The sequence below is a fragment of the Protobothrops mucrosquamatus genome, unplaced genomic scaffold (genome assembly GCF_001527695.2).
Source record: "Protobothrops mucrosquamatus isolate PMUCROS unplaced genomic scaffold, P.Mucros_1.0 scaffold96, whole genome shotgun sequence".
Classification (NCBI taxonomy): Eukaryota; Metazoa; Chordata; class Lepidosauria; order Squamata; family Viperidae; genus Protobothrops; species Protobothrops mucrosquamatus.
The window spans coordinates 739,880-767,288 of NW_015386471.1; the positions used below are offsets into that span (position 1 = coordinate 739,880).

The window sequence follows — 27,409 nt, forward strand, 5'->3', positions numbered from 1 at the left end:
CAAGAAAGGAGACAATATAACCAGAGTGATATAGGGCTATTATGCATGAATACTGTATGTCCACTAAGATTTAAACCAAAGGTAGTTTTGGAGTGAAAAACGTTATTTCTCTTCCACTTGTCAAATCAAAGGCATTTTAAGACTGGAAAGCTACCTTCCTGCTGAAAATCTGATCAATCACTTGACTGAGATGAAAATAACAACCAAAACAGATCAACTATATAGGTAGTCCTCGACTTACGACCAGAATTGAGCCCAAAATTTCTGTTTCAAGACAGTTGTAAAGTGAGTTTTGCCCCATTTCACGACCTTCCTTGCCACAGTTGTTAAGTAAATCCTGCAGTTGCTAAGTTAGTAACATGGTTAAGTGAATCTGGATTCCCCTTGACTTTATTTGTCAGAAGGTCACAAAATGCAATGACATGCAACTGCCATAAATGCATGCCAGTTGCCAAGCACCCGAATTTTGATCACAGGGGAATGCTGCAAAGGTCCTAAGTGTGAAAAACAGTCATAAGATACTTTTCTCAGTGCCATTATAACTTTGAATGGCCACTAAATGAGTGGTTGTAAGTTGAGAACTATCTGGATGTCAAATAGTTACCAATGGTATCTTAATGAAATTTGCTTGTAAAATATAAGTATGCAATATCTTAAGTTAAGATCTTTCCTATACACTTTGGAGATAGGTACTGTGTGAACTGAAAGCTATTGTCTAACATCACCTGAACAAAAATGTGAACTTTTAAAAAAAGTTGAGATCCAAAGAGATCTTAACTCTTTTATTAAGCTCATATATTCAGACTTGCTTCTGTGAAAGGCAAGCAGTGACAATGTTCCACAAAACTAACATATATTATGAGCCTTGCAACAGCATAACATAGCATTAGATTTATTACTGTCTTAGACGGGACAAAGTTAACTTTCCAGGTGACAAGAATTCAATTCGTTTAGTAGAATCTGTTGCCTCATTCTCACAGCAGCCAGACAGAATTTGGCTACCTGTAAGCAACAGTGCTCTTACAGCCTATCAGAAGAAAGTAGGCATACTGAACATCATCTCTGCCTGGATATTCTTTTATGAGAAACCTAGTGAACTTATCAAGTACGTTTCTGTAGAAATTGCAGTCTAATAGGATGTGTTGTCCTCTGTAGTAAGGGAGTCAAATGGGCAAAGGGATACAGAGAAAGGAATTTTTCAGTATTTACCATCAATAATTGCTGAAGGCAATGCACCAAACCTAGCTGAGACAAATGCTCTACAATGTGTATAATTTGTTAAGGACTGGCAGGAATCAGATGGATTAGTAACAAAGGTAAGGCTTCAAGATTTCAGTTGCCTTAAGTTGCCTCATGTTAATATCTTCATACAACCCTATATCAAGATTTTCCTTCTTCTTCAATGTTCATTTGGTTTGACTATCCCATTTTCTGTACTGCCTCACTAGAGAAGTTGTATATTGGCCATATTTTTCTATTTTCCAGGTAGATTGGAAGTTATCCTTGTTAATCAGGGAAATCAGCCATCACACACACACACACACACACACACACACACACACACACACACACACACACACAGGATAAACATTAGCCATCAAGAGATTAAACACTTTTTAGAGAAGGAGCTTTCTCCTACTAAGACTATCTCCGTATGGCAGACATGTCAAACTCGCGACATCACGTGACGTCGCGCAACGTATCGGAGCTTTTTCGCCGTTGCTGGCAATGGGGTGGGCGCAGCTCCGGTATGATGAAACCGGCCCACGGGCCGTCAATTTGACACCCCTGCCATATGGGATAAATCCAAGTAATGAATTAATAACTAGGCTAAAGAATTGAAAAAAATCTCAGTGAAATAATATTTCTTGAGCAAAAAGTGTGCACCAGGTTTAGATCACACCATATCAAGCATTACATTAGGAGAGTTATTCCATCTATATGAAGGATATTACTTCAAGATAATGCTACTCATCTGTTTTTCTAAACCGCACGCATTAAAATAATATTTTTTTAAAAATCAAACAAGTTTATGGATTTAACATATCAAATATTTAACACCAATTTTTCATTATTTCTTTTCTTCCAAAAAAACCCTCTTAAATTGAATGCTTGAAAAGCAGTTTTGTACATATGCTTCTAAAATAAACTAGTGAACTGCAAAGTAAACATAAATAATTATCTCCTGGAGTTACAGTTAATTCTGTATATACTAAAAAAATCCATTTGACCATACTATTTGGTTAACGGCTAAAGAATACATAGACAAACAAATAAACAGAGGCAGAGGTTGTTGAGACAATGTTGATTCTGCAATCTGATGACATTAATTTAGCATAAATAAGTGCCCTAAGGAATTCTGTTACTTAATGATTATATTGAGATTTTGACTCAAATTAGTGACATCTATTAAATAAAGCACTCCTTAGGAATGTGATAATTGTACTGGAACATATTGATTCAGGTTTTATTAACTCTGTTCCTAATGCAACATAGCATCTGTTAATGTTATTTCATAATTTCATCATTCCAACGAAACACACACTGAGAATCAGTTGGTTTTAGTGGTTAAGAAGTTGGATTAGCTTTGGGGAGACTCAGCTTCAACTTAATCTTTAGCTATGGAAATTCATTTAGTGACTTTCAGCCAATCACTCTCTCTAAGTCCACCTTAAACTCCTGCAGTAACACTGGCATAATCACAATTTAACAAATAAATAAACATTTCATGTAGGAAAACTGGTCATTTTCAAATTAAGTCTGATTAAAAGTAGATAGGCAATGAATAAATACCAAGTACTGTATATCACTTGCTAAGATAGAATTCATGATACAATAGTTCCTCCAAAAGCAAGTATAAAAAGAAAAAGGAATTCCTACCAATTCCAATAAAAATTGCTTTAAAACCATCATCCTTTAAAGCACTGAGTGTCAGTCCTTCCACTGAAAGGCTTGTTCCACAGATGATCTGAAAGATAATATTGGGAAGGTCTTCGTAAGTTTACCAGTCACTTTTAAAATTTATTTATTTTTCTAATTTAAATAAAGAAATTAATCTAGATTAGGGGTGTCAAACTGCCGGCCCATGGGCCAAACGCATCATCCCAAAACCACGCCCACCCCATTGCCGGCAATGGAGAAAAAGCTCCGATACGTCACGCGATGTCACATGACGTCACACGTTTGACATGCCTGATCTAGATAAATTTATTTACTGATTTATGTAGCCACTTTCCTCACAAGTAAGTGACTTTGGGTGGCGTACAATAAGATAAAAATAATAAATATCTCAAATCGTTAACAAGTATTTAAGAGTTAAAAAAACTATAAAAACAGCTAAAACACTATTTATTTATCTGATTTTTATAGCTTCCCATCACACATACATACAAGATCAAATTAAGAAGCTTTGTTTTGGTCATTCAGTTGATTATTCAAGGACATAATGGTCCACTTAAAGTCAACATAACCTTTAAAAGATGATCATAGACCTGGATCTGTGCCAGAGTGTTCAGAAAACATATTGCGAAAATTCCTTAAAGGGTTTCAGTATCAGCTATTTCTGAATGCAACTGAAGTTTTGTACTTAACAGCAAAATCAGTGTGACTTGAGTTTCACGGACATGAAGGAAGGCTTGTTCCTGTGTCACCCTATCACAGGGGTGTCAAACTGCTGGCCCGCAGGCCAGTTTCATCATACTGAAGCCACGCCTACCCCAATGCCAGCAATGCAAAAAGAGTCGCGATACGTCATAACACGTCACGTGACATGGCGACTTTGACACCCATGCCCGATCATATATTGAAGTCATATTCAAAAGCGGTCTTCCAGGTACCTCCGCAATCTCAGATAGGCTATCAGAGAGATGATGTTCACTTCATGAATTCTTTTCACAGAAATACTTTTTTTTTTCAGAATCTGGAATATAAATTTCTTCTCCAAACCTTTTTTTTAAAGGATGTTCTAATTGTAATAATCTCAATGTGTTTATTTTTTTGTAATTTTTTTTGAGAAAAATACTTAAATTATAAGTAGTTACTATTTATTTATAAATAGATAAATATTTGATTTAGGTCACACTTTACTACTGTGACAAGTATTTAAGGGAGAGCATAAAACCTAAAGAATAAAACGCAGTACATAACTTATTTAAAAAAATACACATTAAAATTAACACTAAAATAGTGTTATAATATTATAATCAATTAACACCCTGGCAAAGGAGATCCTTCTTTACAGAATTTCTAAGTATTGTGGGGAGGGGGAGGAACTCATGCAATTCCCAAGAAAATACATTTTATCTCTTGGGCATAATGCAGTAGAACAGCAGTTCTCAACCTTTTCTTCACAACAGACATCCCTTCCTTAAATACCTTTTGTGGCCATGGACGTTGGCCATGGCCCCCCAAGACTTAACTCAAAATTTAAATCATAACATTTCTTCAAGCCTTCGCAGACCCCCCCCAGGGGTCCTCGGACCATATGTCAAGAACCATTGCAGTAGAAGACAGTGGGAGTTTCTTCAAAAAGGTCTCTCCTTCATCTGCCAGAGAGGTTTGCAACAGGAGATGAAGTACACTGGATAATCAAACCCTAATATTTAAAGATTAAGGCCAAGACTTTAAATTGTTGCCTCATAAGCAAATGCCAACCAGTGCAGGCTATTTTGAACAGAGCACATTATACTTTTTCTTATACAGTGCTGTGAGTTATATTTATATGCAATGGAAAAACAAGGCTATCTTGTAAATTTTAAATTCTCAAATTATTTCCAGAAAAGAATTATAGACAAAAATAACAGCACCCTGTGTGCAAGACAGTATAATATTCTTCACCTGCATGCACATAATTTGAAGCCTAAGGGCCAAAATGATTGTAAGTAAAACATACGTGTAAGATTGTAAGTATCAACATACGGGTTGCTTTTAATAATTTTATCACCCAGTTTGTACTGTCATTTCAGGGCAGACTGTTACAGTCAAAAGCCGTCTAAAATCTAAAGTTTAAAAACTTTCATCACAAGACATACCACATTACTTCTTTTTAGGGAAGTTTAACTATAACTAATATTAATTCCTATTTTAATTCTTTTTGTTAACATGTGCAAAAGAACTGTATGAACTGCGTGTTTATAAAATACACACACACACACACACACAAACATGGACAAAAAATATACTGGATTAATTTTTTACCTAAAATTTAATCTGTGAAAGGAAAAGACAAGTGGGGAAAAAAAGCAGCAACAGCCACCCATGATTAAAGAAATAAAATCCTTGCAATAGCTACACTGAACCCCTAAAGCAATTTAGGTATTTGTTTCTTACAGACAATTAATCACATGCAGGCAAGCCAGATGAGCTATTGATTGCCCTTTTCCCAACTAGTGGCATTCAGACAGCAGACAGACAAATGCCGCAAGCAAAGGAAAGCATCTTCCTTCCTCAGCCTAGTGTAGCTTTTAATTGTTCTTTACTAAGGTCCATGACATTTTGCTGTTAATCTTTAACAGTGCTCTGGCTCCTTTTTCTGTGAGCTATACGAAGGCAGTTTATATTTTTCATTACCTTCACGCCGAGGTCCTTCATAAGCCTAGTTTCAAAATGTACTACATCATATGGTAGCCGGAACTGGGGAATTTCAGATGTGCTGGAGAGAACAAATAAAACAAAACCAGTGAAACACTTCTCAGCCATTTTCTCAAAAGAGAGAGAGAGCTTCTTGGAAATAATACATGCTAAAAACAAATTAAAAAAAACCAAGAAGAAACTTAAGTTAAAGTCACAAACACACAAATGTGACCAAGCACGCTTCTAAATTATGGAGCTTCTTGCTGAGAAAATATCTATGCAAGTAGGCCTTTTTCTTGGTCAGAATGGTTAAGCAAGTCAATTTGATACCTAAACTAAACTATAGATTATCCTATCGACTTTCACAGATGGATAAATTCTATCACAGCATTCTTGACCCCAAAATGTGTCATGACTGCTGCTGAAAATACAGATTTCAGGGATAAATATGTTCAAAATGTATTGTGTAAATTAAATATATATTTAAGTAAACAATAAATGCCAAATTATTTATTTAATTTTGGATAAAACAAATGTGTTTAATTAATTAAGATAAGGAATGGAATTAAATTAAATTAATTAAGATAAAGAATGGAATAGAGTTGCATTCAGCTGCATTGAAGGCAACTTAATGCTCTCCACAAGAGATAACCACATTAAGTCTTATGGCAAGTTGGGAATATTTGGGACAAGGAAGTCTATCTGAAATATGGAAAGCATATCACAAAATGGCTGCATTATATCTGTGGCCCTTCAATAAATACCCATTGATTTATTGAACCATGAAATGGGCGGCATATAAATTTAATAATAAATAAACAAATTTTCCCGCCTTTATTATTTTTATAAATAATTCAAGGTAGTGAACATATCTAGTGCTGCTTCCTCCTCCTACTTTCCCCACAACAACTCTGTGTTGTGGGTTGGGCTGGGAGAGAATGATTGGCCCAAAGTAACCCAGCCCTCTTACATGCCAAAGGCGGGACTAGAACTCACTATCTCCTGGTTTCTAACCTGGTGCCTTAACCACTAGACCAAATTGACTTTTCTGGTGTGAGATACATTTCCAAAAAATTCTGATGTACGCTGTGTAAGCTTTAGGAAATAAAACATATGCTAGACGCTGGGTTTTTTTCCCCCCAGCATGTCAATTTCCATTTAACTCTTTTTAGTCAAAGGCGTATTTGAAACAAAATAAGATTCAAATGAAACAGGATGGTAGATGGGCAACAAAGGTATCTAGCATTATATTGTCTGCCTCTGACTAATGTTGTGAATGGGAGACAAACATGTTGAAAGCTTTTTAAAATGGTTAAAATGGAATAAAAGAATCAAAGAATGGCATATATAAGTTTATATTTAAGAGTACAAGAAGACCAAAATCCCTTTTAATCTTGTCTACCGAGTGGCATGAAAAGGATTGCTGTCTGTCCATCAGCAAGATAAATCTCCAAAAGCTGGACAAAATAGGGCCCAAATTGCTGACTGGGGAACAAGCCGACAGAAGAAAACATTAGTTAAAAAACTGGGTTGGACTTTTTTGGAACTTACAGAGGGTTGCTATAAACCAGGGATGTCAAACTCAATTTCATTGAGGGCCACATCAGCATTACGGTTGCCCTCAGAGGGCCAGGTGGGTGTGGCCTACTGGGTGGGCGTGGCCAGCTCTACATCGTTCACGTCAAGGGTGCCTGTGGGGGCCTGGGCAGGAGTGGGACAGATCTGAGGGTCTCTGGCAGAAAGGGGTGGAACCAGGACCACTTCCAGGTGATGATGCATTTCTTCATTCCTTACAAAGGGTGACACCTCCCCAGCATGCACCCAGGGGGTGGGTCCGAGGCTGGTTTCTCACTGTTTCCAGACGGCCTTGTGGAGCTAAGACTGAATGCGTTTCAGCATAGATGGCCACCACAAAATTGTACATTGGCTCCCGGCCGGCCTGGGCCAGGGCCAAAGGCAGCGGGGGCCGTTCCCTCACTGTTTTCAGGATGGCTTCTGTTCTGTCCCCCATCCGACCCACACCCCCCTACCAGGCAGCCGAGGCCTGAAAAACTGCTCGGCACAAAGGCAAATGAATTCCTTGGCAGCAACTGCGTAGCTGCATGCCAAGCCTTTACTGATAAGACACAGCAAACAAAGATAACTCCACAATAACTTGCCAGAGAGCTTGCAAACGAATATCCATCAAAAATTGTCCGTCACGAAACTTCACATGCCACACCCCTTGCTTATATAGCCAGTGGGGTGTGGCCCAGTGACTCAGCTGAACTATCTGGCACGACATGTCCGCTGCTGCGCACGCTTATCCTTCGACGCTGGCGTGGATCCAGCCAAGACGTATCCTCGTCGGAGTCCGATACACCTGGCTCCTGGCTGATCCCAGAAGCACCTGGCTCCTGGCTGATCCCAGAAGCACCGGGCTCCTGGCCAATCCCAGAAACAATGGGCTCCTGGCCAATCCCAGAAACACCGGGCTCCTGGCCAAACTCCTCGCTGTCGGAAGGCACCGAAGGCTGCACCAGAGGGGAAGGGCCTGGAGAGGGAGGTCTAGCCATCTCCTCTCCTTCATGTTCAGAGCCTTCCTCCTCTGATGAGAGGGACCCACCGGACGGAGCCACAACAGCTTCGTGGGCCACATGAAACCACTTCACGCGCCACATCCGGCCCCCGGTCCTTGTGTTTGACATGTCTGCTATAAACCTATAAACCATTCTCTGCAAAATCTCAATAACTTGTTCAAAGACTCCACGGTAAGTAAATGTAGTTGCAAGTATAAAGCAAAATAATGACATAGAATAATAACAAGCAACTAGAGTTTATTAAAATTGTCTACTACTTTACATAACAGAAACTGGACTGAGAGAGTATTTTGTATTTTTTCTTGTCCAAATATCTATTAACTGCCTAATCCAATTTTCTACTCTAAAAACAAATATTTTGTAGCCCACTGAAAAAAGCCACTTTAAGCAGATTAACATAGAAGTTGCAATAACCTTGTTAAGAAGACTTATCTTTCTCTTCCTAATAATTTTCCAGGTTTTTTACTGTAATAAGATTTTACTTAATGCTTTGGATTTGTAAATTATCCTGAAACCTATAGGTATATGAACATATAAAAAATAGCAAGCCAAAATTCTAACATATAATAAATTTAAATGACCAAATGTATTATTTTCCATATATATCTGATTTGATGATAGCTTATGTTTACCAGAATACCAAATCATATCAGTTTAGTGCTTTTCAAACTATAGTCTTCTAACTGCCATGGATGATCTACCAAACCTTCCCCATATTGATTGCTGATCATGTCAGATACCATTCAGAGACTGAGTTCCTGCCTCCCTGAATTCACTGGCAGGCAGGTGGTTCTAAAAAAAATAATGGATTAATGGCTGAAAATTGAAATGCATGATAGTACCAGGAGACACAGGAGCTTTAGTTCAGAAAATTGGTAACAAGTGCCAATTCCCAACTGTGTTAAACGAGACTTTACTTTCACACAACCAACCCAAAGAGAAAAGTAAGATTAGGAATTAACTTCATTAGATTTTGTTGGGCTGGAGATCTATTCATCCATCTGACTTGGTATTCACAAATTTTTACTGGAGAACATTCTGCAATTGATGCTAAAGGTTATCATTATAATATACATGTTACACATAAAATAATTCAGATGGTAAATAAATACTTGTTTTAAAAAAACTTTCAAAATTAAGAGATAAGTACACATAAATAAAAGTTTGATGAGCTTATTCTACTGAAAAATGAGAATTTCCACACTTAAAATTTAGATGTATGTATGTTAAATATAGTAATTCCTGCTTTTTCTAAATATTTACGTAGTGATTCGTTGTTTCAGAGACTATAAAGCACCGCATAAATTTACACAACGAAAACATCAGTCACAGTATTATTTTAAAAACTATTATTTTAAAAAAGACAAAAAAATAAACGTTCTTTCAAGAACATACGATAACATTTACGTGATTTTTTTTCAGAACGCTTTATTTCAAATGGTGATGATGAAACCTTACCTTAAACCACCAACATAGTTTTCTTTTTCAAAAATGGTGATGTCTGAATAGCCCATTCGAGCCAAAAATGTGGCACAACTGATACTTGCAGGTCCTGCTCCAAGAAGAGCAATCTTGGTACGGTAGGATTCAGGCAAATCTTGCAATTGTGGCAAGGAGGGATTTCGAATTTGAGGAATATTGATTGCTTTGAATATCTGAAAAGTGAAATATTTACATGGTTGACAAAAAGGGAAGAGCACTTGTATCTCTCTGGCATATGTACAATGGTATTTAAGTCACCAAGTAGGCCACTACATCTCAAGAGAGGACCAGTATATTCATCATCCAGTATAGACTTATTATTAAGACACTATCATGAATTGAAGATAACAATTAATTTAGAAAACCTCTAGTAGTATATTAGTTAATTGTCTGTGATATACTTGAATCCTCATCACTACTCATATAACTTTCTGATATTCAGAATAAGCTTGTGGAGGAGTGTTCACTATTTATTTTAGTTTATTGGATTTTTTAATTCTTTTATGACTTTATAAATAGTTCAATATGGAAAACATAACTATTATTATTATTATTATTATTATTATTATTATTATTATCATCATCATCATCATCATTATTATCATCATTATTATTATTTACTCTCAGATGAATGGACCAGTTATGCTTTAAATGGACCAGTTATGCTTCTAAGATGCTATAAGATATCTAACAATGGAAACAACTGGAAGGATATGTAAAATCCCTTGGCTGCTTGCTTTTAATGTGCTCGGTCAAAGAGCATCATGAAGATTTTGTCTTCCGGTAATCTGGACACGAAGTAACACATGACGCAAAACAGGAGGAGAAAAGTTAAAGAATCAACTATGTTATTTCAACTAAAGCAAGTTTTCCTGAAAGTAAATTGCACCCATATTAAAAGACCATTTGCAGTTTCACCCAGTGATTGCATGCTTTTTCTCACTGCCCTTTAGTTTCTTCTTTTGTATTTTTATATTATATTTACTGTTTTAATGCTATTATACTGTTACTGTACTGTTGCAGCGTTATTATATTGTTGTTGTATTTTAGCCTTTTTACTGTAAGAAGGAACTGTAAACCTCTCAGATGCCTGCTGGGCAGTACTTCCAATATGTTGATTATCTGCATAATCATGCAGAAGCATTTGATACCACTGATCATGTTAAACTGCTGGAATTATTAGTAATTTGGGAATAAGAGGTACTGTTCTATGGCGGTTGCATTCCCATTTGCAAGACTGCCATCAAAAAGTGATAGTGGGGAACTTATTTTTTTTTTTGGGGGGGGGGTTACATGTCTCTCCAATCCAGCATTGAATCCGCACAAGAATAGCAAGGCAAATATCTCTATGTAAACAGCCAGCAAACCTTGCACTCGTGATGTTACCTAGCCAGGTAATGAAACATCTGCAAGAAAACAATCAAGGTCAGAGAGCACCAAGAATGGAGCAGTTCAACCCAGATGAGGTACAGATATTCTCTTCTATTGGATAATTGAATTATTTATTGATTTATTAATTATATCCCACCCGTGCCATAGGTTCGCCACCACTGCCCTAACAGTAACCCTGTGAATTAAGTGGAGTTGAGGGAAAGCAACTGGACCGAAGTCCCTCAGTGAGTTTCTCAACTAATAGATTGAGGGTATCAAATGCCATGACGAAATCTAGTAGCATTAATACTGGTTTTCCTTTGCTACCAGCAAAGTACTGATACTGGGTGAAGGGGAAAAAAAGCAAATTGAAGTTTAAATAAATTGTTATTAAAAATATGGAGATAGGTAGCTTTGTTATTTCTAAACCCTACATATGTTTGACTGCTAATGTTATGCACAATAATCCTAGGCGGCTCACAACAAAACAACAATAAATAAGCATTTATATCCGTACCAAGAGTATTATGTTTCAGAGAATCTGGAAAAATATATGCAAAAAGAGAAGAATTGATCAGCCCAGAGCCCTTTTAAGTACAGAAAAGAAGTAAAGGGATTTGAAGGATATACAGTACAGGAAGTTTCTGAAACTCTTATGGCTACCACTGCTTCAGTAGCTGGAGAAAACTAAAAAGTAAATGACAAATAGCTCAGAGCAAGATACCATGCATGACAAGCCTACAGCATTTTAGTTTTAGATAAAAAAACAACAACAACAACAACTTACAAAGGCCTGAGACAGAGGAGAAGAACTTTTGATAGGAATGTTGGCAGAGATGAAGATTCATAGGGACTAAAACATAGCAAAAAAAAGCTGTCTGTAAAACTTGGCTTGAGGTAAAATTAAATTTCAGTAAAGCCACTGTTCACCTTATTCCAGCAATGGGGGCAGGGAGTAGAGCAAAAGTAAGATCAATTTCAAAAGTGGGCCCTATTGTACACAAACACATTACTTGCTTACACAGATGAAATGAGAGAAGAGAGCCACTTGGTCTTTCTAGCTAGTTTGCACCTGGCTAAAAAAACAGGAGACCATGAGTTCTAGTCCCGCCTTAGCCATGAAATCCAGCTGGGTAAACTTGGGCCATCCACTCTCTCTCAGCCCAATTCGCCTCATAGGGTTGTTGTGGGGAAATTAGGAGAAGGAAGGTGTGTTGGATATATGCCCCACCTTGAGTTATTTGTAAAAATAATAAAAGTAGGAAACAAAGAAATAAATAAAAATGGGGATGGAAAGCTCAGCATGTTTTGTTTCTCTAACTTGTTTTCTTTTATATAAAGTGAGGAATTGGATGACCAGGATTCATCCAATGGAGGTCTTGCTTCCTCTCCACATATGTATAGATCTCTCTCTCTCTCTCCCTCCCTGTCTCTCTTTCTCTTTTTTTTTCTCTCTCTCTCTCCCTTTCTTTCTTTCTTTCTTTCTTTCTTTCTTTCTTTCTTTCTTTCTTTCTTTCTTTCTTTCTTGAGAATCTCACATGCAACACAGCAAATACCTCAGTATTCTTTAACATCTCCTGTCACATCAATTTTGAATGAACTTCTCCACAACTCCTAAGTCTACTCACATACTGTGTTCCACAAAGTTCCACAAAAGCTAAATGTAAGGTTGGTTGTAATCACTGGATTATTTGTATGCCTTTAAAAAGAAAAGGGGGCAGATTTAAATATTAAAAAGCAAATGCTAGAAATAAAGATGCTTATCAACCATAATGATTTACGTCTGCACCACCCTGATGCCGAACATTTGCATTTATCTACCTGCAATGCCAGCATGATGTCTTGTTTTGTACTGTGTTCCTGGTACAGCTAGTCAATAAGTCTCCCACCCCATGCACTTAATCTGCTGGCACAGTATGTTTTCAATTGGGCTGTAAATCTTACAATGCACAAAAAGCAAGGACCACAAACCATTTAAACTGCCACACTGAAGACAAAGGGATTAACCCAGCTTAATTGGTTTATAACAACACCGTTAAGTACTTGGGCAGGTTTCCTACTGAATGCTTAGGAAAGGCTGCAGGTAGATTTGAGACTGTAGTTCAATGACTAGTTTGAGCTACCAAGAGTACTACAAAATCCGCTAATTGCTGACAGAGGAATTCTCTACCACAATTTGTGTTGGTGTATTAAGAAGCAAAGAGCTATACCTTAACAGGGAGAAAGAGAAAGTGCTAAAACACACACACACCCTAGAACAAGACATGTGCATTACAGGTTAGCAATCTATACAGATCCCTTTTGCATTAACATGGGAGCCAAGAAACCACTGTACATTTTTTTTTAAAAAAAATTGAAGGATAGAACATGTGGCCAGGCTCTTGGTACTGTATGTTCAAGCCATCCTGAATTCCTCCTTTCAACTGTATAGAGCAGCAAAAGATTGATAGCAGTGAATAAGCTGTCAGTCAAGGAAAATTATCTACCATTACTGATGATAACCTTGATAAGTTTTCAGGAAGCCTTTATGTTGCCTGGAATGGAGTCTCCAAGCTATTGTTGGAGCCCCAATCTTCTCAAACTACTGAAACAATTCATACAATGGGAATTAGACCTAAACTCATAATAGGTAGATTATCTATTTTAAAAAGTTTTTATTCCCTCCCATCCTATTATTAGAAGCACGAACAGCTAATCAGGCAGATTCACTGGGAAAAGATTCAAGATTAATGAGAGGAAATCATATTCACATGGCTCCCTTTTTATTTACTTAGAAAGGTTTCTTTCCTACCTATATTCCACAGAGTTGTATCTGATAAAATTTAACAATGGAGTTCATTAGTACAACATGATACATAGATGACCTCCAATTTTACTCTCTTCCAAAATAAATTATGAATAATCATGAATAAAAAACAATGTACTGCCTCTAAAATACTTTGGATTCAAACTTGGAAACTTCACCACATTATTTTAGCCTGGGGTATTATCAGTATTTTGTCTTTTGCCATATTCCTATCTTCTGTCAGACATCTGTCAATAAATGTAATAGCGATAAAAAAAAGTTCAATATTTTAATTCTGAAAGATTTTGCTTGTTGGGTATTATAGAAATGTGATTTGAATATGACAGATTATTGTCCTCTATAATTTCTATAATACATAAAATAGTCATTAAGAACCCAAAATATCTAAATTTCACAAGTTATGAACACGAAAAAGGTATAAAAAGTGCACACATTCTAATATCTATCAGTACACATATATATTTCAATACATTTTAAATTATGTAGCAGTGCCACACTGCTCAATTGTATTAGAACCTTGATACCAATAGATCATTTTAAATAAACTTAAAATTCTGTGATGAAAATCATTCTGAGCTATTTATCCTATGCCTGTTTCAATATCAATCATTGTGCCAGACCACAGCATTTTAATAGGTTTATAAAGATTTTTCAAGAAGAATTGTACATATTTAAGAAAATCCATCAGGGCATAATTTTTTCCTATTAATCACATTAGGACTAAAAGGAGACACAAATGAAGGCTTAACAGATATTACTTGCATTAACAGAAATGCAGCATCCAGATCATTGGAATATTGTATTCAGTTTTGAGCAAAGAGAACTGTTGGAGACACTGACCAAGACAGTGGGAAGAATCAAATGGGAAATTAATTTGGAATCCCTACGTGGGCACAAAAGGGTGAGGTCTAACACCGCTCAAATGCCATTGAAGCTTATCTAATCTTACCCAGGTGCAAACTATCAGTCTAAGAAGACTCTTCATTTGTGGATCTGATTGTTTATGTCTGACAGGGACAAAGAGAAATTGAAGCTTGTTTAGAGGAGACCTATTAAAATGATATAGAGGAAGGAAACCAAGCCCTATGAAAAGCAGTTGAAGTAACAATAGAAATAGCATTTAGACTTATATTATCACTCCACAGTGTTTTACAGCAGTCTCTGAGCAGTTTACAGAGTCATCATATTGCCCCCAACAATCTGGGTCCTCATTTTACCAACCTCGGGAGGATGGAAGGTTGAGTCAACTTTGAGCTCATCAAGATCGAAATGCCTGGCTTTGGGCAGAGTTAGCCTGCAATACTGCATTCTAACTACTGTGCCACCATGACTCTTAAAGTAATACTGGCACATCTCCCCATCTAGTCTATTTTTTAGGAAATTTCTCAATTTCTCAAATGACTGCACAGTTATGTTGTTTCCAGGATTTGAATCAAGTAGCCAAGAAGTACAGTGAAAAGTTCTGAAGTCACTTCTGCCAGCTGTTTCAGTATCCTGGGTATTAAGTCTTCTGGTCTGAAAATTTGAATTAGATCTCTAGGGCTTCTCCCACATAATTAAAACTAGATGGCTCTAAGTTCAGTCAATCTTTACTTAAAATAATACTGGCACATTTTCCTCATCCAATCTATTTTTGGCTCATTAAGGAAATTTCTCAACTGATCAAATTACTGCAGAGTTATGTTGTTTCCGGGATTTGAATCATTATGATGGAATATGCATATGCACCTGCACTCTAGCCACAATAATGGAAAAGGGATGAAATGTATGTCATAATATCACAATGCTAATCCCACCCTTCTGTACTTCTGTTCCCAGATGTTAGTATATAAGGAGTAGGATTGCATCAAGGCATCATGCTGCACCTTTTGCTACTTAACTCCCCTCCCCACTTGCCCTCCCACAGACACCTAAGAGATTTTTGTATGAGTAAATAGATAGAATCTAGGAGCTTGGCAAATTCAGAAGTAAAAGAGCAACGTATCCTAAAGCAGAAAAGGTCAGTTCTGGCATAATGAAAAATGAAAGCAGCAAGCTATATGCATTCTGAATGTGTATCAGTATACTGCATGTATGTCCTACTTGACAGGAAGCAGACAACAGCATAACGGCATTCAAGACAGGCTCTAGATTAGTAATCTTAGCTTGCATAGAATAATGCGAACATACTGGGGATAAATTAGGTTTTTGTTGAATTTGTACCATACTGACCAATATATACTAAACTGACCAGTACTGTTCAGGGAATTTGCAGGGAATTCTGCATGTAGCTCAAGCTCTTCTAAGCTGGTAACTTTATCTATACTTTCTTTATCATACTATGAAAACAGTACGTGAAAGCCTTGACTAACCAAAACTATGACGGATAGCAGGGGCCAATATTTATGGGCTTATCTGGTAATAGCTGTGGTATATGAAAAACTGAGACATGGAATGTATTGTAATATACACACAGTTGCCCTGTGATAAGATGGGCGGCCAATAAATATTTATTTATTTGTTGTTTGTTTTTTAATAATACAAATAGCAATAGCACTTAGACTTATATGCGGCTTCATAGTGCTTTACAGCCCTCTCTAAGTGGTTTACACAGTCAGCCTATTGCCCCCAACAATCTGGGTCCTCATTTTACCAACCTCGTAAGGATGGAAGGCTGAGTCAACCTTGAGCCAGTGAGAATCAAACTACTGGCAGTCAGCAGAATTAGCCTGAAATACTGCATTCTAACCACTGTGCCAGCACGGTTCATTAAAGTAAAAATCGTTAACTACAAAATGAAACTAAAGAGTGGAAAAACAAATGTGCATCTGTGAAACTAAGTAAGAGGAAGGACATTATGAGTGTGAATGAAAATGCTCTGATCCTGTGGAATGGAATTGAGGAATGCATGCAGAGAAAGCTTAATTATGAAAGAATGGACCAAAACGTACATCATAAGGTATTAGACAGTATCATCTACTTATAGATGCGTATAAAAGCAGAAACATAAACGCTGTGGACAGCCAGATGTTATATTCTCACAAATGTGATAATGAAAGAATCAGATACGAGTTCTGAAAAAATCAGTGCAACATTCTACGAGTAACTAGCAGAAAACAGTATTCTACTAGGAGACTTGAATAAATGGGTTGGAATGAGATGAGAGAGTACAGAATATTTTTGGTTTATTATGAATGAGAGAATTATGAAGGATACAAGACCGATAAGGTATTCTAGTTGTGGGCAAAAGTGGATTTTGGAAAAATAAATGTGGACAAAAAGGAAGGAAATGGGAAAAAAGAGACTGAAAGTATAATATAGATGGAATAAAATGTATTAGAATTTAGATTAATCTCCCAACAGATTGAGCGGAAAGAGGCCTAAGGAAATATGATGCGGAAGTTGCCTGGAACAAGCTGAAAAGAACCATATCACAGAATGTCAAAGGGGGAGGATGAGTTATGCCAAAAGGAAGTAGGAAAGATGATGCTTGGTGAATGATGAAATAAAAGAAGCTAAGGATGAGAATAAATGAATATCAAAGTATGATTGCTACAAAAAAGGTATTTATTTATTTTAAAGGCTTGAACTTGTTCATCTTAGAACTAAACTCACAACAATTATATAAAACCAAATATCATAATAAAAATAAAAGCAAATAAACATGCATCAGAACTAAACTTCCTTGATGCCACCAAAACAGTCATCCAACTTCACTATATCCCAGTCCTTGAGGAAAGAGAGAGATTTATACAGCATTCCAAAAGTATAAAAAGATAGGAGGGTCTTGCGATATCTCTCTCTCTCTCTGTGTGTGTGTGTGTGTGTGTGTGTGTGTGAGAGAGAGAGAGAGAGAGAGAGAGAGAGACAGAGAGAGACAGAGAGAGAGACAGAGAGACAGACACACACACACACACACACAGAGAGAGACAGAGAGAGAGACAGAGAGAGAGACAGAGAGAGAGAGACACACACACACACACACACACAGAGAGAGAGAGAGAGAGAGAGAGAGAGAGAGAGAGAGAGAGAGAGAGAGAGAGAGAGAGAGAGAGAGAGATTGTGGTGAAAAAAATAGTTAATATTAAAAGTTGCAAATACAAGATAAAAATTGTTTTGAAAGTGGGTGAAGAAGTTTAAACTAGGGCTTCCAGGAGATGCACGGAATGAAAAATAAAAATGATGAAAAGATTTCAGATCAAAGTAAAGTAACATAATGCTGGGAGTAGTATTTAGAGATTTTTATAGGAATGATGGTGATGCCAGAGTGAAATTGAAATAAACGCTTTTGCCATGAATGTACATGTACTTTTGTATGCAGATATGAATGGCTGAGAATCCAAATAATTCGCAGGTAATTACATAATGCAGTAAGGGCTATAGATCTGAAAATTAATGTGTCAAAGATCAAAGTAGCTATGTTTGGTAGTAAGAATGGAGAGAATGACAATGTAATACATGGCAAAAAAAAGAATAAAGGATAAAGATGAATTTGTGTGGCTTTCTAAAATGTTTACTAAAAAATCCAAAAACTGAAAAACTATAAAACCTGAAAAAGATGGTAGAAAAGGGTTGGATAGAGTATGAAAAGAATGAATGTTTGTCATAATAAGTGAAAATAGCTGTGCAAAGGAGTGTGCTTCTGCCTATTTTGTTACATGATAGTGAGAGCTGATATGACTCCATAAAAGTAAGTTGAATGCAATAAGAATTAGATACTTGGGCAGGGAAATAATAAAACAAGAAGAGATAGGGTTAAGAATGAATATGTATTGAATGAATGTATACTGAATAGAAAAATGCATGACCAATATGAAAAACCTTTATGGAGGTGGTATAGCAATACAGAAAGAATGAATAGAGATTGGAATGCAAAGCAATTATATGAAGAAGGAAGGAAGGAATTGAGAGGAAGGGGGAGACCAAAAAATGAGTTTTGATGAAGAAAACCTTATAAAATGTAGAAAGGTGAGAAGTTTAAAGAATAAAAGAAAATGCACAGAGAGGCATATGAGATTGTTTAACTCAGGGGTCCCCAACCTTGGCAACTTTAAGACCTGTGGACTTCAACTCCCAGAATTCCCCAGCCAGTATGACTAGCTGGGGAATTCTGGGAAATGAAGTCCACAGGTCTTAAAGTTGCCATGGTTGGGGACCCCTGGTTTAGCTGATCTCATCCTTGAATTTACTTGATTACTATTGTTTATTCCTTTCTGCGCCTGAAAAAAAAAGTTGCTTATTCCAAAAATTAATAGTGTAATGGATTTGTGAGTAGCACACTATATAATAAAAAACTCAACATAAACTTGTAAGTGACCAAAACTTAAACAAAGACCAATAAGGCCAATTTCATTATCATAGCATGTTGTCTGTAATTGAATGAAAGTCTTCTTTTATAAAGCGAGAAAGTTTCAACAAAAAATTGAAGCTCACAAAATTCAACCTTATTCAAATGAGAGTGGTATGCTCAAATTCAGTCCTAATAAAGCAATATCCAATTTTCTCATATTCAGATCAATGTTGTAGTTTTGAGTATAAAACTTTTCAGCACTATATTCAGTATTATATTATTAAATCAGCACTAGCTACCTGTTTCTTGGAAACCAATGTAAAAATTGTAATTATTACTCATGTAGGACCTCATTAATCAATTGCATGAGTACAGCCAGGACCCCCTGCTGTCCAAAAGGTAGCACCTTGAATTGGAAACAATCCAGCGGGCAGTTGAACAGAGTTTTCCATTCGTCCCCCTCTCTGATCTTTACACGGTAATATACCTCCCAGTTTAGTAAAGATTTTGCCTTTGGCCAGGTAGACTAGCATGTCTTTCATCAGAGGCAGCGGGTAAACATTCTCTACACAGACTGTGTTTAGCCCTCTATGGTCCACACATAGACAAAGGGATCTGTCCTTCTTTTCCCGGGACAGGACTGGGGCCGCAACCCAGAGACAGGCTGGTTGAATGAAGCCTTGGGCTAGTTTTTAATCAATGAACAATCACAGTTCCTCCAGCTCCCTGGGTGTCATTGAGTACAGCTTTGGTTTTGGCAGTTTGGCACCGGTGAGATTTCTATAGCACACTCAGTAAGTCTAAGGGGGGGGGGAGTTCATCCGAGCCCTTTTTGCTAAACACATCTCTGAGGTCTTGGTATTCCTTGGGTATTCCTTTTGATTAACCACATGGTAGTCAAGAGTCATGCTTTCCTGAGAGATCTAGCTGGGGCAGGTCCTTACAGTTACCTTCAAAGATGTTAATGACTTAGGGCTAGAATATTTCAAAATCATTTTCGAATATTCCATGTCTGACATCCAGGTGACTAAAACATTGGATTTTTCAAGTAGTGGCATCGCCCTGCCTTTTTTTTTTTATTTAAAAAATGTCTGAGCATCCTATTGAGTCTTTTCTTTCTTACAGGTGAGACATTTTTAATGCCTCTTATTTTCCATTAGAATTATTACATTTTGAATACAGACTATGGTAGCTGAATTTTAGTTTAATAACTGAAATAATGATGAAAATGAAAAAAAAATCAATGTAACTAACATGGTGTAGATCCAATATACATTTAACTTTATACTTGTAAATCTATCCTGAAAGTTATATGTGGGGCTGAAAACCTGAATAAATTATATTTTTATAAATGTTGTGCAGGGATTACTTTAGAACATAAAACTAATTTCTTAATTGCTAATAACTCTCTGCTTTGTGTTCTGTATGAAGAAAAGGAATCTTATCACATCTGCTTTAATTAGGTTCCAAAAGAAAAGAACTACTGAAAAAATCTCATGCATAGAGAAGAAGGAAAAATAGAACTATCTAAATGTACATTTACTTACTTCTGTAGCAAATTGCTGCAGTCCACCAATATTAATTGGTCCATCCTCAGTGGCATATAAATTGCATCCTCCCACACAAAGATCAGAAGTTGGACACACCATCCCACATGATAGTCCAAGTGGATTGTCAGAAAATATCATTTTGGCAGCTCCATAGTAATTCTGCAGAAACAGGGAAAAAAACCCCACTGAAATATCATATTAGAGGAAATATTGAATATTAGACAAGCTGCTTGCATTATTTTATCTGTATAACATGTGCTGCGTTAGCCATACAAAATTTCAAAAATACTATATGATTTCATACAAAAACCAGTCACACATTACCTATTCTTACAGATTTTAAATCCACTCTCAATTATGTGTATCTTTTAAAGACTGAAATTTTCTTATTAGCTGAGATAGATTTTAAGCTTCTTCCCCATCTATTCATAGCAAAATTATCTCTATGCAGAAATAATACTGAATCTGTGAAAGTATCTAAAATGGAACCCTACAATCCTAAATCAATTAGCTAGAAAATATTGCAAGATAATACAGAATGTTAATCTCATCTGAAAGATCTATCCAGATACTTCCTTTCATTATTACTGATCACATATCCGTAAGCTTCACTACTGATCTTTGGCAAAGCAGACTTATTAATGTATAAAACAGACACATAATGTTGGTACATTACCAAATATTTAGTCAGATCACCGGTTGGAGAGACTAAGGGCAGCTTCATGCTGGTTCACCTCACACCAAACACCTCACCATCTAATAAGTGTTGTATTTTGTTTTGCATCAACATCTGAATGCTGTATCTCCCAACGTATTAGTTATAATATATAGAAACATATAGCGAGGAATTCCACCCCTCCCCCTCAAATTTGCAATCTGAAATGAAATGAAAGACATACTAAATATTGCTCTTATTAGAGCAGTCTTTTCCAACACACTGATTGGAACATTGGACTGATATGAAATCTAAGAAATTACTTGAAAAATAGTTTTGTGTGGTGGTTAAGGTGCTAACTTAGAACCAGGAGACTGTAAGTTCTAATACTGCCTTAGGCATGAAAGCCCTTTTCTTTAGGCCAGTCCACCTCACTGGGCGTTTTACGGGGGAGGAAGAGGAAGGAGTATTATGTATGCTCATTGCTTAGAGTTACTTACAAATGTAATAAAGGCAGGATAAAAATCTAATAAATAAAATTTAAAAATCATCCAACTTATCTAGAAGCTATACGTTGGAGAAGCATGAAGGCAATTAATTTCCGTTCATCAAACTTTCTTCCTTCTTTTTATTTTTATTTTTCTATTTGTGGCTGAACTTTATAGGAGAAGCAACTAAATATACTGGGCAAGACTACTAGATATATTAATTAAAAATGTAAGAGGAAAATAATTTTGAAGGAGTTAGAAAGCTACTTCAAATGCTTAGCCTACCCACCTATTTCTGCAGTCTCCATGCTTCATGGTTTAAGAGACCTTCGGACAATAGCTTGGGTGGTTGACTATTAGACGCTGCATACACTATAACTTACAAAACTCTAATCAAGCATGAGGGCTAAAGGCTTCCATTTTCTACTTGAGTCTGCCATTTTCCTTACAATCATTAAGCTCTGTTAAGTCAGAATTGAAGAGGCTTCTTGGATGAGAAGCGAAATTCTTCAAGGAAAAACAAAGTTCAGATGCCTTTTAGAAAAAGCACATTTGGGACAACCATGACCTGGATGACTGAGAATCTCCATAGACTTGACAAGTGGTAGCAATGGCCTTGGAGGACATGACCAGGCTGAGCCTAAGGGAGGGGTCAAACACATCATAAATCACGAGGCCCTGTGTACCTGCAAGAGAGCTAAGTCCAGCCCACCTTGAATGCCTCTCTTACCTCCTGCTCATTTCCCCTAATGGATAGTTGGTCAGATTCTTGTAGAGAGCTTAAGCTTACAATAAATCTTTATACTCATTTGAACTGCCTGAATCTCCTCATTTCCCCAGCACTGGACAGGCCCTAGATCCTTTCTTAAGTTCTTCGCTCCTATGGCAGTTTCAACAGGAAGATTCCAGCTTCAGTCAAAAATTCAATCCGATTAAAAGCCAGAAGAGTCTGATTTAAAAATCACGAACAAGACAAGAAAATAAACCAGGCTGAAAAATATAGAAAATAGTCTTGCTATCATAGAAACTACCAGCTAAATTAGTAGAAGTAGAAGCTTGCATGAAAACATATGAGATAACAAAATCTTGTAATAAGGCAAGCTACATGCTGTATGACTGGAGCATTAAAGAGTATCACATGTTTGACGAAAACATTTTGAGTTCAGTAAGAAATCAATATTCCAAATTTATGGAAGAAAATAACTGGTTATCTATAATTATTTGAAGCAGCTGTACTCACAGCTGGTCAACTACTGGAGACAAAGAAAGAGCCAGAAATACACATGCAGTCTTCTCCATTTTTATACTTCACGGATACATTCCATTCAATTGTCCACTTTCTCTTACGACAAACAGAAAATTGGAAGAAATTATTAAGCAGCTTTGATAAAATATTTGTTGAAAAGATTAATTTTAAAATATGTGAAGCAATAAGTTGCTTTCAAAGCTTTGGGCACAATGATAAAAAAAGAAACAGATGGAGAGTGGGCTGGTCTTGTTCCATCATTCTTGCAAACTGCCTTACATTAACATTCTAGCTAATCTAGATGGTAACCATCAAGTTATATATTGTCATTTTAAAGGAAGTAATGCATGAAAATATAACTCAATTTATTTGTCAGAACGTTAGAGTCTTTTAGTACATGATGAAAGTTGAAATATCAAACCAGATGTCTTTTACACTAAAGCTGAAATTTTAAAAGGTATTTACTTATAAATGCCAAATCAGCACATGCAAATGTAGAGTCATTTTAATATATTGATAGAATGTTCTCTGCAACCTATTCAACAGGTGTTTATTTTTTCTTGTTAAAACCAATTAATTATATAACAGTTAAAAGACAAATTTTCATGTACTAATTTACTTGTGTGGCATCTTCATTAGAATTCTTCCATTATGTAAATTCAAATGTTGAATGTTTTCCTCTGTTACTGGGTTATTATTGTGATTAAATTTATGCCAAGATGCATTATTCATTGCATTTAAACCTATTATGTACAGTTTACATGGCCTATGTAACCACTGGGAAGTATGCATCACGAGCTACCATTTTATTAAAGAATAATATAGCAAACAAATTAAAGAAGAATACAGCAAGTAAATTCTGAACAGCATTGTGGCTGGTATATTTTAGCACTATTTTAAATTATTTCAGAGATCACGAAAACAATGAAAGATATTAATATTAATTAAAAGACACAAAATATAAAGAACACTATAAAAACTAGCCAGTTGTCTGTGAATTAAAACTTCTTTTTTGCTAACTTGTGTGCAATAGACGAACAACTTTTTACAAGAACTGACATTCATTGCAACCATATCTACCATGCACTTCCTTACTGTCTTATACAATTACACATATAAGCATATAAATAGGACTAATGACCAACAATCCAATGGGACTCACCTGCTCCTTTCATCCCACAGAAAAGCGCCTACTATGGACCTCATCTGCTAAAGAATTCTGGTAGGTGGGATGAAGGAGAACAGCCTTCTCCTCTATGGCCTTGGTCCTGTGGAACACTCTACCACTGGAGGTGAGAACTGGTCCCATCCTTTTGGCCCTCTGGAAAAGTATCAAAACCTGATTTTGCCAGTTGGTCTGGGGCTCTGCTGTGGGCATCCACCACTAGAGATGCTTGATGGGGGTAAAAAGATCTCATCCCAGTGCCATCCATTTTTATATAGTTTCTTTTAAAAAAAACCCACAAAACTGAATTGTTTCTATATTTATCTTTTTTACTTTTTTGTAAGCTGCCCAGAGTCTCCTTGACAGGGAGATGAGCAGCATATAAATTTAATAAATAAATAAATAAATAAATATGCATATGTTAGAGAAAAAGAGAATGCCGGTAAGGTGTATGTTAATGTGCTTGCTAAAAGAGGGGAGACCCAGATTCTAGTCCTTCCTTAGGCTTAAAGTTGAGTGACTTTGGGCCTCACCCTCTGAGCCCTAAAGTGGGAAATTGAAAAGCATCTATTTACTCCATTGTACAACCATCTTCCTACCCAGCCACTCTTTTCTTCCTCAATTTTAATTCCTTTTGCTTTGCTTCCTGTTAACGACTACGTTAAATTCTAAACTCTGTGAAAGACCAAGCGAGACATATTCATATTTATTAAGAATTCAGTCAGCTGGCTTAGGTCAAGCACCACAGCCCTCTCAACACGGGCCGGGTTCTCCTAAGATGATTTAACTGAAGTAAGCAGCAGGATTCCAAGCCTGTACCTGCAAGATAGGACCAAAAATGAGTTACAATTATTCAAACAGGTCCAGTTCTCACCATTATTCATGAATGAAAAGAGTCTTAGATATTAGAATGCTTTGTAAATGTTTTTAATTTAACAGATGCCTGTTCATGCTTTGTTTACAAAATGCCTTCTGTTGGGCAATTCCACAGCAAAACATGCATCTAAGTGGACAGGATGTTTCATGCTTCCCTTTATCAAAATGCCAATAAGCACCGCATTGGTAACCAAAAGAATAGAAGCCAGTCTTAATCAGACATCAATAATTGGTAGCAGACAGAGGCAGATCTTTGCATGTATCACTTGGAAGCATTACATCATATGCATGTAAATGAGAATGTTTTTACTTGGAAAAACCTATTAAAAGATGTTGGATCAATAACTGTTAGGCCAGAAGAAATTACATTTTCTATCAGGAAATGCTCCTACCATTTAGATTTTCCTCTGGTTCCGGCACACATTATGTATGCACCCAGCAGAGATTTTCTGATCTGTAGGTTTTTCAAATACATAATGCAATCTTCCCCCAATAGAATGCCTGCTAGACTCCATCGCTAAGGTTGTGTTCTACATAATTAGGATAGAAGGAATGCCTATCATTATCCATCAATGAGCCCAAAGCGGTCTTTGCTCAAAAGTAGATCCGTCTAATTTTAATGAAACTTTCCTTCTAAGACAGTATACATAAACACAATAAGAGAAGGAGCTGAAAATAAATGTCTTCAAAAGAGTCCCCAATTCTATTCTCCATCCCTGCCTTCTACTGCAAACAAAGGAGCATATTTTTGTCCCTTCTACACACACACTTGCTGTCAAGCTTGAAGCGCGTGCACGATATTGCCATCCTTACTGCTTCTTAGCTTGCCAATGCACTAGGGTGGGAGAGGAGGGGGAAAATGGAATGCAGACTCCAGACATCAAAAAATCCAACCGTGTGAACCAAGGACGTTTCAGCAGGTGTTTACCAACCCACAAAGACACTTTCTCATAACAAACTTTTGACACTTGATTGGACAATGTGACATGCACTAATAGGGGGAGGGAGAATTGTATATTTTAATTATAGTGGTTAGCGCAGGAAATAACTAGAGCTGGTTTTGCTTTCAATTCAAATGATGCACTCAATAAAGTTTTGCATAAAGAGATTGGATCGTCTCGTCGGTGTTTACTTGGTTGGGTTCGTTAGTCGGAACCTTGACATTTGCTAGTCTTGGTATAATCTAGGAAAGATTGAAGATTTTAATCCACAAAAGATCAAAGATTCAATCACAAAAAGCTCAAAATTATTGTCCTGGCAAAGTCTTCTCTCTAAGAAGATCCAGACAACACTGAATAAAGTGTGCTCATATCAAGCAGTGTCCTATACTGGAGCACCCGGTTGCTGAAGTTTTTTTTTTCCACATTATCATTTTTAGACTTTGAACGAGACTGTATTAAACCATATGGCTCATAAAACTATAAACTGAGTTAACAAGGAACAAACTGATTTCTTACAGGTTGTCATTAAAGAGTGAATGATGTCCAAACCTAAGATTATGTTCTACTCATTAATAAGTCAATATGTAAAATTTGGATTCCGCTTGATAAAAAGCGTCCACGAAAGAGACCTAAAACAAGATGGATTGACGACATCAGCAAATATTGCAGGCCCAATTGGGGGGAAAAAGCTCAGGACCGTATGGATCGGAAACAGTCCTTCATCCTACAGTGGTGATGATGATGATGATGATGATGATGATATAAAATTAATTTTAAATTCATAAAGAACCTTGGCTAGTTTCTAACCAATAAACTGTGATCCCAGATATAAACATCAAGTTAAACTACCTCTGTCTTATTTACCATTTAAAGAGAGAAGCAAAGAAGCAATGAACCATGCTGGCTTAAATTATAGTTTAATAAACTAGAATATGCAGCTCGTTGTTTGCAAAGGTGGTTAAACGGAATATTACTAGGCACAATATTCTAACACAAATATCACTATATTCAGTGCAGCTTTCTTTCAAGTTAGAAGATAAGACTATGGACTGGCATTGCAGAACCGTATATGTTATTCCAGAACATAACTTCTATAACTTTCAAATTTGTAGAAGCACAAATGTGTTCTATTACAGTAATATAAGTCTTTTTTCAAAAAATCTGACAAAGTCTGCATAATGTATTGGGAACAAAAAAGAAATAAGGTATTTTACGCTCCCACAGAGAGGGTCTCCTCAGGGTGCCGTCAACCAGACAGTGCCGGTTGGCGACCCCCAGGGGGAGAGCCTTCTCTGTTGGAGCTCCCACCCTCTGGAACGAGCTGCCCCCAGAGATCCGGGTGATTCCGGATCTCCCCTCCTTCCGCCGCGCCCTCAAGACATGGCTGTTTCAGCAGGCAGGACTGGCCTA

The 27,409-nt window shown here is 36.7% G+C and overlaps 1 protein-coding gene across 1 annotated transcript in view; it reads right to left on the reverse strand.

Moving 5' to 3' along the window:
* DPYD (dihydropyrimidine dehydrogenase) overlaps positions 1 to 27,409 on the reverse strand; it is a 518,537-nt gene that overhangs the window by 370,134 nt on the left and 120,994 nt on the right. Inside the window, exons 5-8 of the mRNA XM_015812569.1 lie at positions 20,626 to 20,787; positions 9,609 to 9,805; positions 5,569 to 5,650; positions 2,881 to 2,968 (exon numbers count right to left, since the gene is read on the reverse strand). Of these exons, the coding sequence (XP_015668055.1) occupies positions 2,881 to 2,968; positions 5,569 to 5,650; positions 9,609 to 9,805; positions 20,626 to 20,787 (529 nt within the window). The remainder of the gene's footprint in view (positions 1 to 2,880; positions 2,969 to 5,568; positions 5,651 to 9,608; positions 9,806 to 20,625; positions 20,788 to 27,409) is intronic.